Source organism: Hemiscyllium ocellatum, chromosome 9, assembly GCF_020745735.1.
Source record: "Hemiscyllium ocellatum isolate sHemOce1 chromosome 9, sHemOce1.pat.X.cur, whole genome shotgun sequence".
Taxonomy (NCBI): domain Eukaryota; kingdom Metazoa; phylum Chordata; class Chondrichthyes; order Orectolobiformes; family Hemiscylliidae; genus Hemiscyllium; species Hemiscyllium ocellatum.
This window is the reverse complement of record NC_083409.1, coordinates 82,918,594-82,934,544: the sequence shown is the minus strand read 5'-3', so window position 1 is coordinate 82,934,544 and position 15,951 is coordinate 82,918,594. Positions and strand designations below refer to the sequence as shown.

Below are 15,951 nucleotides of genomic sequence, written 5' to 3'. Positions count from 1 at the left end.
AAAATTAATTTTGAAGCATTGCTTTGAAAGGCAAAGCATAAAGAAATACTGTTCACTGTGGCTGTCTTTCATGTTATTAATTTGGCAGCATTGCATTTTCAAAATCTGATTGGTATCTGGATTATTCATAAGAATTTAACCTAATCAAATAGATTGGTGCGGAAAACTCAATTCTAATTTTGGCTTTCAAACCTGGATGTAAGTAGAAGTTTCTCTATTTTTCAAAGGTATTTTGTTAGCTTTCACTGTTCCTATTTGACTGGTTTCTCGTTGGAAATGTTCCAGACTCAAAATGCAGTTAAAACAAGTATAGGATCATCAGTACTAACCAGAAAAACCATGAGGATAGCTAGTATGGAGAATAGAAAAAGCATCATGATATGCAATGATAAACTTCTGAATTAAGTGCACTAATTCCTGACAGGAGGAGGTGTAGATGGACTTAACTCTGCACCTGGTTTGTACAATATCTAATGAGGAGCACTTGGAGATATCAAAAATATCAAGATAACCATTTTCAGTAGAGACAAAAGTAATGTCTAATGTATGTCCTAATGATAATGAATTTCACAGTTTGCCTGGGTTTTGCTTTAACTCAGACTGTTTCAGAATTTTAATTCATCCTCATAGAATTATCGTTTGTGTTACTTCACAGTTTGCAGTCATTTTGCTTGCAGTTCATTGTGCTTAAATGTTTGTTTGTGTTTTCCATTAAAGATATATTAAGTTATGCAAAAGAAGATGATCTTCTGAATTTAGCCAGAAAAAAATCATTTTGGAATGATCACCATGGAGATATGAATGATCCATATCATGGAACCAAGCTTCGTTGCTATGCTCATATTATGAAGGAAGGGATGTGCTATCGTGTAAATACTCTAGCTTCATATATTGAAGCTAATCGACAGGTATGGAGTCTTTCTTAATAGTACAATTGCTTTTTCACTTAAGTGGCTATCTATGTAAGGATTGCTGTCACCTTCATTACAAGGATCGAAACTGATCAGTCAACATTTATTATGATTAACATCCCTTTTATTTATTGATATATATTGCTGATCGTTTTTATATTGTGGGGGAGGTGGAATATTGAAAATCTATTTTTAAACATTAACTTGAATGACAAAGAGATTTGGAGATGATGACAATAAGTAAACTCAGCAATTTAAGGGAGTAGAATTTGCTTAAACGGTAAAGAACCATAAACAATCAGCTTCATTGATCTTGCAATTTAATTGTCTATACTGATTCAGGCCCTCTGAATTTCCCATTTTTATAATCTTGTGTGCTCCCTACAAGAGGCACGAAGAGTGAAATTTGCATCCCTCTGTCTGTCTAGAATGTATGACTTGTTTTAAATATGTTCATGGTACAGGAGAGCTACCATCCTTATTTGTTGTAACCTGGAAAGCTGTTCTTTAAATTCGTTATTGGATGTGAGTATTGTTTATCCTGAATTGACCTTAATTTGATGCTGAGCTGACTTCTTGAGCTGGTGTTGTCTGTGTGCTGAAGGTACTTCCACTGTGCTACTGATTAGAAAGTTACAAGATTTGAGTCAGCAGGAATAAAGAAGTGGCACTGTATTCTCAAGTCAGGATGGAGTGTGGCTTGGAGAGGATCCTTCAGGATGGTGGTGTTCCCACCCTTTTCTTCATGTATCATGAATTTGGAAAGCACTGCCAAAGAAGCCTTGGCAAATTACTATAATGCATCGGCATTTTGTCATTGGTGAAGGGACAGAATGTTAAGATGGTGTTTTGGGTACCGAGCAAAAGTCTTTTAACCTGCATGTTGTTGAGCTTCATGAGTGTTGGAGTTCTACTCATTCGTGTAAGTATAGGATATTTCATTACACTCCTAACATGCCATGTGTAGACCATGGACTTTGGAAAATCGAGAGTTCAGTTTCTTGCTGTACAATATGCACTTTTTGATTTGCTGTTGTAGCCACAGTATTTCTCAAGTGCAGTTCAATCACTGCTCAATAAGGATAAAGACATGTTTGGGCCCTCTCCTAAAGAATTGCTGTTTTGAAATCTTGGGAGTGAGGTGATAGACTACCTCTAATCACAACGACTTTCCTGTGTGCTCATTACAAATCCAGCAATGGAAAAGGTGCCCCCTAATTCCCACTGACTTCAAATTTGCGAGGGCTTCTTGATGTCATTAGCAGTCACAGTTCCTCACCTCTGATAATCAGCCCCTGCATTTATGTTTGGACTGTTCTCATGTCTAGAACCAGGCAGTCCTGGTGGAACCCAAACTAAACATTGTTGAGCAGTTGCTAATGATCAAGTACTACTTGACAGAACTCCCATTACTTTGGTGATTATGAGTAGTTCGATGGAGTTGGAAATGACTCATTTAAATTTATCTTACTTTTTGTGGAGAAGACAAACTGAACAATTTTCCACTTTGTTGGATAAATGATATTGTTGCAATTGCGTTGGAATAATGGGTAACGCGATGGATAGTTCTGGAATGTGGATTTTTAGCAGTACAACTGTGTTAGTGGTATCCTTGGTCATTTAGAGATAACATACGGTTTGAATCATAATTTAGTTGCAGACTGGCATATTTGATGTTGTGTATATTAAAGAGGTCAGATAAATCGGTCGCCAGGCATTTCTGACAGAAGATGGCTGAAAATGCCTCAGCCTTGTCTTATTCACTCAGTCTGGCCTTATTGACAATGTGGATATTCATGGAGCCATCCACTCCCATCAGTAGTTTTAATTCTGGATGTAGGTTTGCTCGCTGAGCTGGAAAGTTCCTTTTCAGAAGTTTCATCACCAAGTAACATCTTCAGTGAGCCTCCGATCGAAGCACGGCTGGTGTTTCCTGCTTTCTATTTATACATTTATATTTATTTATGTTTATATGACATATAAATAGAAAGCAGGAAGCACCCAACAGTGCTTTGTTCGGAGGCTCACTGAAGATCTTACCTAGTATGGTAACGAATCCGAAAATGAACCTTCCAGCCCAGCGAGCAAATCTACATCCAGAACCTCAACCTGAGCTACAAATCTTCTCAAAACTAGTAGTTTTAATTATCCACCACCTTCATGCATGCATATGCATAATTGAGGAGCTTCTTTCAAGTTTGTTAGTGTTTTGCTTCCTCTGTTTAGCATGTAAAAAGTCTTATGTTGAAAGTTCACCAGAATGGCACCTAGATACAGCTGCTAATGCTCTTGGCATGCTCTTCGACACTCCTCATTCAAGCAAAGTCAATTCCCAGGCTTGATGGTAATGAAAGAGTGAGGGTGATTGTTCATTGAGCTTTTTAGTTATATGAATATCCAATTTTGAGCTTCTTGATCTGTTCACAATGATAAATCACAACACATTGGAGGGTGTACTCAGTGTAAAGATGGAACTTCTACCAAGATTGTGAAGGACAGATGTATCTGCGGAGGGGAGAGTAGTGAGGGTGGGATCAAGTCTCTGTCTATGTTGTTAACTTCTGTGTCGTTTTTCTTATTATCTTCATTGCTATCCTTATCGATGTCTTATTCCACCAACAACTCTTATCACCTGTCATAACCCCATTTCTTGCACTTGATCCTTCAGGAATAAGCCATCTAAGTCTGTATTTGTGCAAATAAGTAAGTCTTAATGATATACTTGGACATGCCCCACCTAGCTTACTTAATTGTATTCTTTCTACCCTCTGTTTCGTGCAAGTGGTGCTCAACATGGAGAAGAATAGAGTGACCAGCCGATGAAGAATGGTAGTTGTTAATCAGGTGGAGGTTTTCTTGCTTATATTTACCTGATGCCATTTAACCTTCACTCTTAAAGTCATGATTTGGAGATGCCAATGTTGGACTGGGGTGTACAAAGTTAAAAATCACCTGATGAAGGAGCGGTGCTCTGAAAGCTAGTGTGCTTCCAATTAAACCTGTTGGACTATAACCTGGTGTTGTGTGATTTTTAACTCTTAAAGTCAATATTGATGATATCCAGGGCCACTTTCTCCCAAGTGTATGGCACCATGTGGCCATTTCTAATTGGGCCAATAATGTCTGTGTATCATGACATAGCTAGGAATAGTGATAAATGACCTCAAGATGTTGTTTGAATAACTAGAAATTAATAACTAGAAACCTGTTTCTTGAACTTTCCTAATGAATGAACTACCTCAGTACCACAGGGAAGAGAATTCCAAAGTTTCATCACCCTTTAGGTGAAGGAACTGCTTTCGTCTCCAGTCTAAATAATTTGCCTTTTATTCGGAAACTGCAAACCCTGATTCTCGATTCCAGCAACCGGGGAAACATCCTTTCTGTGTCTACTCTGTCTATTCCTTTAAGAATTTTGTAATTTTCAATGAGATCACTCTCACTTTTCTAAACTCCACATAATACGGTTTCAGTCTCCTCACTTTTTCCTCGTAAGAGCTGCCATCCAAAGATCAGTCTGTTGGACCTCTGATGCAAGTATACCCTCCCTTAGACAAGAACATCAGAATTGGACACCTCCTGGCACAGTCTCACAAGTATTAGCTAAAATTAAAACAAGACTTCTTTGTTCCTCTACACAAATCTTTCAATGAAGGCTAACATAGCGTTCACCTTCCAAATTGCTTGATGCACCTGCACGCTGGTTTTCTGTGACTCATGATTAACGGGACCTAGGTACCTTGAACACCAACATTTTCCAATCTCTCACCATTAAAGAAATGCTCTGCCCCACTGTTTCTCCTATAAAATGGATAGTCCACGTTTTTTGCACAAAATATTCTTATCATCACTTTTACAATATGTTGCTTACAGACTCTCTCAATTCCTTTGAATTCCCTTTGCATCTTCCCCTCAACTCGCATTTTGTATTATCTGTAAACTTGGAAATATTACAATTGGTCTCCACACCCAAATCATTGAGTAGATTGTGAAATCCTGGGGTTTAGGCCCTGATCCTTGTGGTACCCGTTAGTCGTATAGCCAGCCAGCATGAAGGTGATACAATTATTTGTACTGTCTCCTTTCTGTCAAATTAATGAATACAAAAACATCCATTTTTCCCCCAATTCCATGCGACTTAGTTTTGTTTACAAGTGTGTCCTTTTGTCAAAACCCTTCTGAAAATCAAAATCCATATCCTCCAGTCCCTGCCTAATTGACTCTGTATGTAACATCCTCAGAAAAACTCTTATGAAGTTCATCAAACATAAATATTGACTGCCTAACCAGACAAAAATATCCAGTAATTATGACAATTGATATATGGTTCCTTTGGCTCTAATTAGACCACAGCTGGAATAATGTGAACAGTTTTGGTCTTATTATCTAAGGAAAGGTATACTGGCAGTGGGGACAGTCCAGGCAACTAGATTCGGTATCACTGTCTAATACCAGGTATAGAGAGGCTGTCTTATAAGAAGTTGAGTACTAAATTCGTTTGAATTTAGAAGAATGAGAGGGGGAAGTGTATTGAAACATACAAGACTTTTAGGGGACTTGACAGGGTAGATGCTGAAGATTGTTTCCCTTTGTGGGTGGACTTATGACCAGAGAGCATAATCTCAGAGAAAGAGGGGTGTCTTTCACACATTCATACTGCTACTTGCACTTGGCCTCTATTTGGGCTTTTTGGAGATGATCAAGATAGTTGGCACCTTTGAGGATACTTCATTTTTGAGTTGGTCAGTCTTGGACAAGAGATTGACATGAGTTATTAGGAATATTGAATTATTTCAGTGAACTTTTGAGAATATCCTTGAACCATTTTCTCTGTCATCCTGGAAACTGCTTGCTATACTAGAGGTAATTTTTGAATTTTTGCAGATGATTTGAGCTGTGGTATAGTTGATTGACAGTAACCAGTGTTTTGATGTGGTGATGTTGGCCTGAGAGAGGACACTGATATTGGAGCACTTGTCCTGCCGTTGGATTATAGGATTTTGTGGAGTCGTCTTTGATACTACTCCTATAGGGATTTGAAATGCTCGTTGTACATTGCCCATGTCTATGGTGCATATAGAGATATAAGAAATAATACTACCCTCCAGAGGTTGGTGCTGAGTTTGAGGTCAGATATCAAACAACCTGTTGCTCACATAGCTAAAGGTTGCACTGGCATGCTGGAAGCAACATTGAATTTCATTTTTGATTCCTGCCCTCATTGGCAAGAGGCTCCCAACACTTGAGAATTGACCCACTGATAGTCAGGGAACAGTTTTATGGGATGGGAAGCTGGCTTATGGAGGACCTTTGTCATCTGCATATTTATACTACAGTCCATACTGTCATGTGCCTCCGTGGTTGGTTTGGAGCTGTGCAACTGACTCTATTGTTTGACCAAATGTACACACGTATTTGGTCTGTGGCAGTTCCACTGGTGAGTATCACGGCTTGCATGTCATCAAACAACAGTAGGAGAATGATAATAAATTTCTACAAGTAACAAAATATGAGAAGGTGCTCCATAATCTCTCTCAGTGACAGAGATGAAGGACTTTAAGAGCAAAAAAGGCCGTTGCTACTGCTCTCTGCACTTTCTTGACTTTGTCATGCTGCAAAGATCATGTCTATTGTATTTCCGATTAGACAGAATACACATCGTGACTCCTGTAGGACCCCTTCAGCCACTGCAAGGAGATAATTGAGAGGAATTTTATCAATGACCTTCCCTGTGGCGCTGGACCGAGAAACCCATGTGTAGTTATCACAACTGGTATAAATTCCTATCTTGAAGGTATTCACAGTTATGACATATCAGAAATCTGGTGGAATGCTTTCCCTTTCAGATAACACATGAGATCATATATTCATGTCACGAATACTTTTCTGCCATATTTCAGTGTTGCAATAAGGATTCTGTCTACACTGGTGGCCTTTGTGGTTTTCTGGTTTCAGCTGTTGGTTGGCCTTTTGAACTACTTGGGATTGTGCTGAAGTGGTGTTGGGTAGTATATTGTGGAGTATGGTCAAGAACTGAGTCACATTTGAGATCTTCCTTGCAAGCTTACTGACTTCCTTGACGAGTGAATCTGTTCGTTACTCTCAGTTGGGTAGGTCACCAGGCATTTGAGCCATTAATTGTTGTTAACTGTGTTTGAAGAACCCATGCACATCATGGCTGTTGCCAAATTGTTGGATTTCCTGCATTCTTTCCACCCACCATCTGATTTTTAAATTACATGTGTTTTCAGTTTAACTCAGCCTTCGTTTGTCTGTAGACTTGTGTTTGTTCCTTCAAGTTTTGGTTCTTCCGCTTTTGCGGTTGCCATTGTTGATGTTTTTTTAAATTCCTGCTTTTATCTTTATTTATTCTGTTTTAATTAACTAATTAATTTTAATTCCCAGGCTACCGTGCGCTCATCTCCAAATCACTAATCCAGGTCTTTGGAATACCAGTTCAATAACATAGCCACTATGCTACCCATCCTTTGTCCAGATGTTATGGGGGAAGAAGGATCAGTATGTGTTCTTTTCCTTCATAGGTTTTCTCTCAGAATATTCTCTGTAAGAATACATCATTTGTAAATATTTGCTGAACCGCAGTAAAGTGCTGTAACTTTATTTGCTATTGACAGGATGAAGAGGCAGCCTTAAGTACCTCAGGCAGAATGGGGTTTGAACCCCATGCAATTGACCATAATCTGATCTACAAGCTGACCATCTAGCCAACTGAGCTAACTGCCTCCAGCACCCAATATGTATTAATCCTCAAGCAATTTCTAAATAAGCTACAAGAGATGCAGCAAATTAGGTGCCAATCTTGGCTTAGTAGTAGCACTCTTGAGTAGGTTCTAGCTGGAAAAGGTAATCCAGGACTTGATTATCTTCCTTTCATGACTGAGGAAGTGCAGCATTGTGAAAGACGCAGTTTTTGTAGGGCACTCTAAACTGAGGCTTCATCTGTTCTATCATGTGGCATTAAAAAATGGCACTTTTCAAAGAAGAACCTTTGATCAGAGCCGACATTTAAAATTCAATCTAAATCATTAAAACAGATTGTGTGGTAATTTATCTTGCTGTTCGTGACAATCTGCAATTGATGTTCATGGTTCCCTACATTATAGCAGTGATTGCACTTTGAAAATACTCCGGCTGTGAAAGACTTTGGGAGGTATAGAAATTAACATAAAGCTTTCCTTTGGTATTTGCATTTGGGACAGAAATTGTTTTAACCCTTTATAACAAAGCTAAATATTTTCAAAGCAATTGAATATTTATGAAATTGTTTCTGGGTGGGAACAACCAGTGAATGTACATGAATTTTGAAAATCCCTTTGATAGCTATCACAAGATGATATTAAAAGGATGGTGGAGTTGGTGAGAGCACAAAGTATACCATAAAGTGAAATAGATTATTTTGGTTTGGCAGAGTATAAGCAGTGAACTGTATTCAAAATTTTTTTTTCTATTTGTATATAAATAGTTTGGACATTGGCACAAAGGAATGGAATTAAAGTTTGCTGATACCAAAGTCATGACCTAACGAACTGAGAAATAACATAGGAAGTGGCAAGAGGATATACATTATCAGATGAGCAAATGGAACCCAATGCGGTAACATGCAGAATAATGTTTTTTCTAAAATTTTTAAATTATGAAAAGTAAAGTCCTAAAAAGTTTGTGAGTTCTACAGAGCGATCAGGAATTATATACACCCGTAAAGCAGAAATGGTCTTAAAAGGCAAAGTGAAATTCTGGACACAGAATTTAAAACAAGGTAGTAATATTGAATTTCAGCAAAGTATCAGCAAATACAGTAATTTTAATATAGCTCTGAGAACTCCATGACAGAGCGAATATTCAAACCTTGGAAAAGTTAGAGAGATTTTTTGTTAAAAGTACCAGCAGGAATATGATTTATGGTTAAAACATTGATGTCCTACTGTAACAGGTTAGTTCATGAGGGATTTAGTAGAGATTTTCAAAAATTATAAAAGATTTTAGTAGATAAAGAGTGAAAAGATTTTTTTCCAATTGGCTTCTGAATCAATAATGAGTGCTAGAGTCATGATTATTACTAACAGAATGACAAAATAAGTTAAAGACTTCTTGTGACTTATTAGGATTATTAGAATATAGAATGCATTATCATATATCAACATTGAGATAGACAACATATTTTAAAGGGAATTTAACACTTCTGATAAGGATTTCACTAGGGTGAAATCCCTAGCACAGGTTCAACAGAATAAATTCCTCTGCTGCTGTAGTTCTGTTAATTCTGTGTTTAATGGAGTCATGATGTTGGTGGTGTGTGAGGGTATTCCTCCTTGCTACTCAAATATGCCCTTACCAGAATATGATGAGGCAGCACACCTTGCTGATGATGGCTCCTAAGCTTGACGCATAAAATTCGGAATGGATTTACAAGAAGACATTGCTCGTGAATGAAGCTGGCAAAATAAGACTTCTGTTTATCATCTGTATGCACACCAAAGTGTAGCCAAACACCCTAATGCAATTCTGGATTCCTGAAGAAGGGCTTATGCCCAAAATGGCCATTCTCCTGCTCTTTGGATGCTGCCTGACCTGCTGTGCTTTTCCAGCAACACATTTTTCAGCAATTCTAGATGTATTGTACTTCAAATTTCAGAAGGCATTTGATAAGACATCATATCAGAGATATTGCTGAAAATAAAAACAGGGATGATGTATTAATATAGGTTTAAGTTTGTCTAGCTAACAGGAAACAAAGTACTGTAGGCATAAATAAGTAATTTTCTAATGGGCAAGATGTAACAAGTGGTGTGGCATAGAAATCATGCTGGTTCCTCAACTTCTTATACTTTACCTAAATTACTTGGATGGAGGAACCAAAGGTTTGGTTGCTAAATTTTCTAATGACACAAAGATAGGTAAATACATTGTGAAGAGGACATAAGGATGCTGCAAAGGGATTTCTGGCAAATAGTGTATAATGTGGGAAAATGTGCACTCGCCCATTTTGGCAAGAATAATAAAGAAGCATATTATTTAAATGGTGTGTGATTGCAGAGAGCCAAGGTGCAAAGGGATTGAGGTGTCTTAGTGCATGAATCGCAAAAGTATGCGAGTACAGCATGTAATAATAAAACTAATGGAAAGTTATTTTTATCGCGAAGGAAATTGAATAGATAAGTACAGAGGTTATGCAGGGTATTGGTGCAACCATCTCAGTATTAGGCTCCTTATTAGGACCGTGGAGAATAGGCCATACAGCCCTTCAAGGTCAGTTTTATATCTCTGCTAGAGTTAAAAGAGCAAACGGCCATTGATTGAAACATGCAAGATCCTGAGGGGTCTTCGTAAGATGAATATGGAAAGGGTGTTTTCTTTGAATAGTATAGTGGCTCAGTGGTTAGCACTGCTGCCTCACAGCACCAGGTTCAATTCCAGCCTCAGGCAACTCTGTGTGGAGTTTGCACGTTCTACCCATGTCTGTGTGCGTTTCCTCCATGTGCTCCAGTTTCCTCTCCAGACCAAAGATGTGCAGATTAGGTGAATTGGTCATGCTAAATTGCCCATGGTCTTCAGGGAGTCATTGGCTAGGTGAATTTGTTAGTGGAAATGTAGAGTAATAGGAGAAGGGGAATGGCTCTGGGTGGGATGCTCTTCGGAGGGTCAGTGTGGACTTGTTGGGCCAAATGGTCTATTTCCTCACTTAATGGATTCTATGAATTATGGGAGAACCTAGTATTAGAGTCACTGTTTAAAAATTAGGAGTCGCTCATTTCAGATTGATAAGGAGAATTTTTCTGAATATCATGAATCTTTGGAGCGCTCATTCTTAAATGGGTTTAAAAGCATTTAAATATTATTAAGATACATGCTGATAGATTCTATTTAAGGAAGAGTGTAAAAGGTTGTTGGGGTAGGCAGGAATGTGGAACTGAGGTTCCAATCAGATGAGCCATGATATTAATACATGGCAAAGCAGACTCGAGAGACAAAATGATCTCCTTCTGCTCTTCTTTCCATTAAGCATTGAGTCTTCAAAATTTTTTTTTAACTCTTGAATAATGAAGGGACAAAAGACTATTGGTTAGTAAGAATGTGGAACAATGATATTAGCCATGATCTTGCTGAATAGCAGAGCAGGCTCAAAGGGCCAAAAAGCATACCCTTACTCCTGATTTTGAATGTATCCCACACTGACCACAGAGGAACCACTTCTGTAGACTTGTTATCAGGAAGAAAATGGACAGCCTTGCTATCTGCTTTAGGGTGCCTGCAACCAACATGCACCATAAGGCTGTCACTACTGGGGAAGGTTTCTCATGCATTCAATCCTTTTACTCAGCCCCTTTCTAATTTAAGTTTATAGTGTAGATGATGCTTGTGTGCCACTCTCAGAATTATAAAACAATAGAAGCATTGGTCAGCATCTTTGATGAGCAAAAAGGGAGTGAAATGACTGCAAATGTTATGATGTTTGACAAAGCTCAGGTAATTGACACATTCCTGCCCCTCTTTGATACTACCATTTGCTAACATATGGTAACTTCAATCTATTTATTTTTAAAGTTATTTTAAAGTTAACTTTTACTCCCCTCTGCCTTTCACATACTGATTAAATAGAGATCAAATTATAGTAATTCATTTTAAATAGATCTATGAATTAGATGGGTCTAAAAATTTTATCTAGTTTTAAATTAAATCAACAAGTGTTCACTTTTTCCTGAATTGTGATAAATCTATTTTGTTTCTGATAGCAATAAGGTTTGAAATAACTTGCTGTTTATAAAATAATTTATTGTTTGAAAGTAGTTAAGGTGTTAATAATGAAGTATATATTTTTATGTTCAGTGGGTCAGTTACAAAGTGCAAAGAACTTAAAGAAAACATTCTTGTGAGCTGTACTTCACTGTGAAACATAGGATGCAAATCTTGATTTAAATCTCTTACATAACAAATAATATTGTTTTATATATAACTGGCTTACTCCCTAAAAAGAATTTGCTGAACTTAAATTTTAATTGATATAAGAGGAAAACGTAATTGAAATTGTTTTCTTTGAACCCAATAATCATACCAATCTTATTTTATACTTGGCAAGTTGGAGAAACCATTTCAGATGTGAATATAAGAAAGGAAAATGGTGTCATAGACTCGGGTTGTTGACGTGTATTATCTTGTGTTGGGGATAGCCACCTGGGATAAGAATGTCTTTGAACTGAATGAATAACATTTTCAGAGAAATTAATGCTTACAAATGAATATATATACCATAAAGACAGTTGGTTTATTAAGATTTTGTTTGAAACTGTTGTGTGGATATATCTAACACTTTGCAGATGCCAAAAATTAGAAACAAAAACAGAAATTGCTCAAAACCCTTGCTGAAGAAGGGTCACTGGCCCCGAACTGTTAACTCTGCTTTCTCTCCTCAGGTGCTGCCAGACCTGCTGAATTTTCAAAGCAGTTTCTGTTTTCTGCAGCAGAGGTCTGTTGACCTGATGTAAATGTATTATTTTCATTTTTGGAAGACTTAAATAATAGTTCATTTCAGTTTAGTATTTCTTAAAACTTGTCTTTCATGCAGACTTTCCTTTCCCTTTGAGATAAATGATAATGTTAAAACTTTGGAATAGGAAGCACAATAAAGTTAAAGATTTTGAAGATCTAATGAACCCAGAGTGGGAAACTGCCACTTAGTTCTTTACATGTTTCTAAGTTAATAACATTCATTTTTACTTTCACCATTATGATACAGTGATTGTTATATTTTATGAAGATATGATTAAAAAGTTAATAATGGTATGTGAAACGCAGGACATCATGACTGGTGCTGATATTAAATAACTAAGTAGCTATGCATTCCTTCATTATTTACTAAGACAATGTTATTACTTGTTTGGAAATTGTATTAGTAATTAATCAGTTAGCAATGATTTTGATACAAATGCTTATACTTCAATTTTATTTACAAGAAGTGCGCTAATTGTTTCTTATTGTTTTTTTCTGTGGTAAACACTAAGTAAGATCAGATTGAATTTTATATAAATTTGTAATTAACACATGCATGAGCACCATTTAGACAACTTTAAATAGCCTCTAGTTTTCTACTGGGACTGTCAGACATTATAGGGTGTCTGCCTTTGCAAATCAACCCATATTCCACAACATTCAGAATAGCAATGATGACCCCAAGGTTCTTTTCTCCACTGTTGGCCATCTTCTTAATACTCTGTCTCATGCCCCCTCCAATAATGTGCAAGAACCTCATGGGCTCTTGTCATTAATTAAGATAGAGGCTGAGAGCAATCGATAATAACTGCTGGCTGTCCAGTGACGCACACAGCCCAGAAAAAAAAATTTAAAATCTGTTCAATCACCACTGCTATTTTCTTTTGATACTTTGCCTGGCATGCCAAAATCTCCTACAGTGCCGTTTTGTGTGTTAATTGCCTAATTTAAATGTTAATTGTTGTAATAAAATCCTTGAGCATCAAGCAATCAATCCTGACCCCTCTATTTACAATGAATAACCTCATCTGAGGATTTTGAAAAGACTGTTTTGCAATTACCCCATGGCATCTGTATTCCCTTGCTCTATATAGATTATACACAATGGGTGCCAGCCTTACTTCCAGAGCTACACTCTTGCCTCTAAATTAGAAGGTCTTGCATTTGCACCTCACCCAAGTTCAGAACTGATTGAGTACTGCACTGCTGGAGTTGCATTTTCAAATGAGATGTTAAAGCAAGGTCTACTGGCACAAGTAAATTTAACAAAATTTGTGGCATTATCTAATAAATGGCATAGCAGATGTTTGCATGGTCTGGACAACTTTTATCCTTAGCAATCAGCATTTTCTTCATTGCTACTGGTGAAGTTTGCTGTGTGCAAATAGCCTGCTCCTTTTCAGTACATTACAACAATGACATGGTATTTCATGACCTTGAGATATTCTGAAGTTGTGAGACAGGCAATTGTCTCTATTTGTCTGTAATGAACAAAGAAAGAAACCATATTTGAATATAAATAAAATTAGAGTTTCAGAAAGACAAAATGGTGAGGATTACAGTTTTTTTACATGCAAATCATTTTCATTTTGGAATATATATGGTGGCTTCTGATATAACCGCATATGGTACCTCTTGGTTAACGGTTGTTTTGATGATGAAAAGAAAGCCACCCATCTGAAATTTACCAGCATAGTTTAGTACAGTGTCATTGAATTTGAACCTTTAACTAATGTTTAGATAAACTACAGTCTTGATTCTGATGATGAATAATGCCCTATTATGCATTTTCATCACCAATTATGTAGGATCAACAAATGTACCACAGGGTAAAACATACAGTAACTTGTTTTGAAGTTTGTGAAAGTTACTGATATGTGATCATTTTATTTTTCCTGTTTGTGTTTTTAATCTTCCAGGCTCCTAAGTTCCTGTCTGCTTTATCCCAAGAAGAAACATTAATCCATCCTTCAGCACAAATTGCTGACAGATATATGGTGAGTAGTGAGAAGTACAAATAATGCCTATGAACTTTGTGTCTTTTAGGTACAGTTAGTTCTCATGTACCCAAGTCAATCAGAATCTATTGACTAGCAAAAAACCTTGATCTCAGGAATTTGAGCATACTGGTCTCATGACTTTTCATCCATCAACACTATTGGATGAAAAATCAAAATGATAATTCATGACCAGTTTCAAAATTTGTGCACAGGTGCATGATTTTGTACGATTACCTCTAAAATGTTAATTCTGGTTTTAATTAAATATAATTTTCTCATCTCTGTTGAGAGGCATGATATTTTTGCTTCTATGATTATGCTGAACAAATCAGCGACTGCTCTTTTTACTGGTTGGGTTCCAGTTGCCCAGAAATTGGAGCACTAGCCAAGGCTATGATACCAATCTATGTTTCATCCTATGGTGCTGCTTGAATACAGTATTTGAATAGCAACTTGGTTGAGGATACCTGAAGCGGAATTGTTTTGTAAATTCTGCTATTTATTGGTCTAGCAGTGGTAAAGAAAATTCAAGACCATCTGATGGAAATAAATTTCACATGTCATTCTTAAAAATTCTAATTATAGAATATAATATTCCTCTCTGAGATGGATGTCACTGAGCTGTGCCAGAGCTCCTCTGTCTGTGATCAGAAGTAAGAGAGATTACAAGATTTTTAAAAAAAATTTTTCAACCACACCATCCTTTGTTGGTTTCACCTGGTTTACAGTAGTGTGTTGAGAATCTCTTGTGAGGAATAAAGTCATGGGCCTCAGTGTAACAATTTGCTATACCAAATAAATATAAGACACAAACAGTAAAGGAAGTTTCATTTGTTTGTCCAGCTGAATGATAATGCTTGAACCAAAAAGTTATGATGGATAACTCAAGATTTCTTAAAGGAATTGCTGTAATTTTGTTATCTTTTAAATGATGGTAACTGATCTACCAAACATTTCTGTTCTCATAGTTTTCTATGTTTTTTTATTTGTATGCATGCTTTTATAGGATGATTTTCTGGATAAAGAAATGAGGAAAATATTTGGAACCAGATTTGTAACAGGAACTTCCTGTCCTTAGATGCATTAATCCCACATAAAAAGGGGAGGATGGGCTGTTTTTCAAAACTGTGGGTGGGCTTTGTGTATCTTAACACCAGAAGCATTGCTCAGCTGGACAAAACAAACATTGACTATAGTAAGTAACCCGTCAGCCCACACACAGAGTTCGGCAATAGAGGATACACTGGAGTACAGTAGGTTGTAATTATAGGCAGAAGCTTCAGACAGACCTCCTGTTTTATTACAAGGCTATTCCTTCTATTTATTAAGATCACAGAATAGTTAAATATTTTATGGCGCTATCTAATTTGTACTTTTCAGTGAAATTGTTAGTTTATTGAGAACTTGAAAAGATCAGAAGGATTGATGTGTAATTATAGTTTTCACTGTTTCACTTGATACATTTCATGACAGTACTGCAGAAATATTGTACTTCTGTTAATGTTCAGTGTGATCTTGTTAATATAACGGTCTTT

General features: G+C 36.9%; 1 protein-coding gene across 1 annotated transcript in view; it reads left to right on the top strand.

Moving 5' to 3' along the window:
• Positions 1-15,951, top strand: part of eif2b3 (eukaryotic translation initiation factor 2B, subunit 3 gamma) — a 140,323-nt gene that overhangs the window by 84,379 nt on the left and 39,993 nt on the right. The window contains exons 8-9 of the mRNA XM_060829871.1: positions 718-908; positions 14,336-14,413. Of these exons, the coding sequence (XP_060685854.1) occupies positions 718-908; positions 14,336-14,413 (269 nt within the window). The remainder of the gene's footprint in view (positions 1-717; positions 909-14,335; positions 14,414-15,951) is intronic.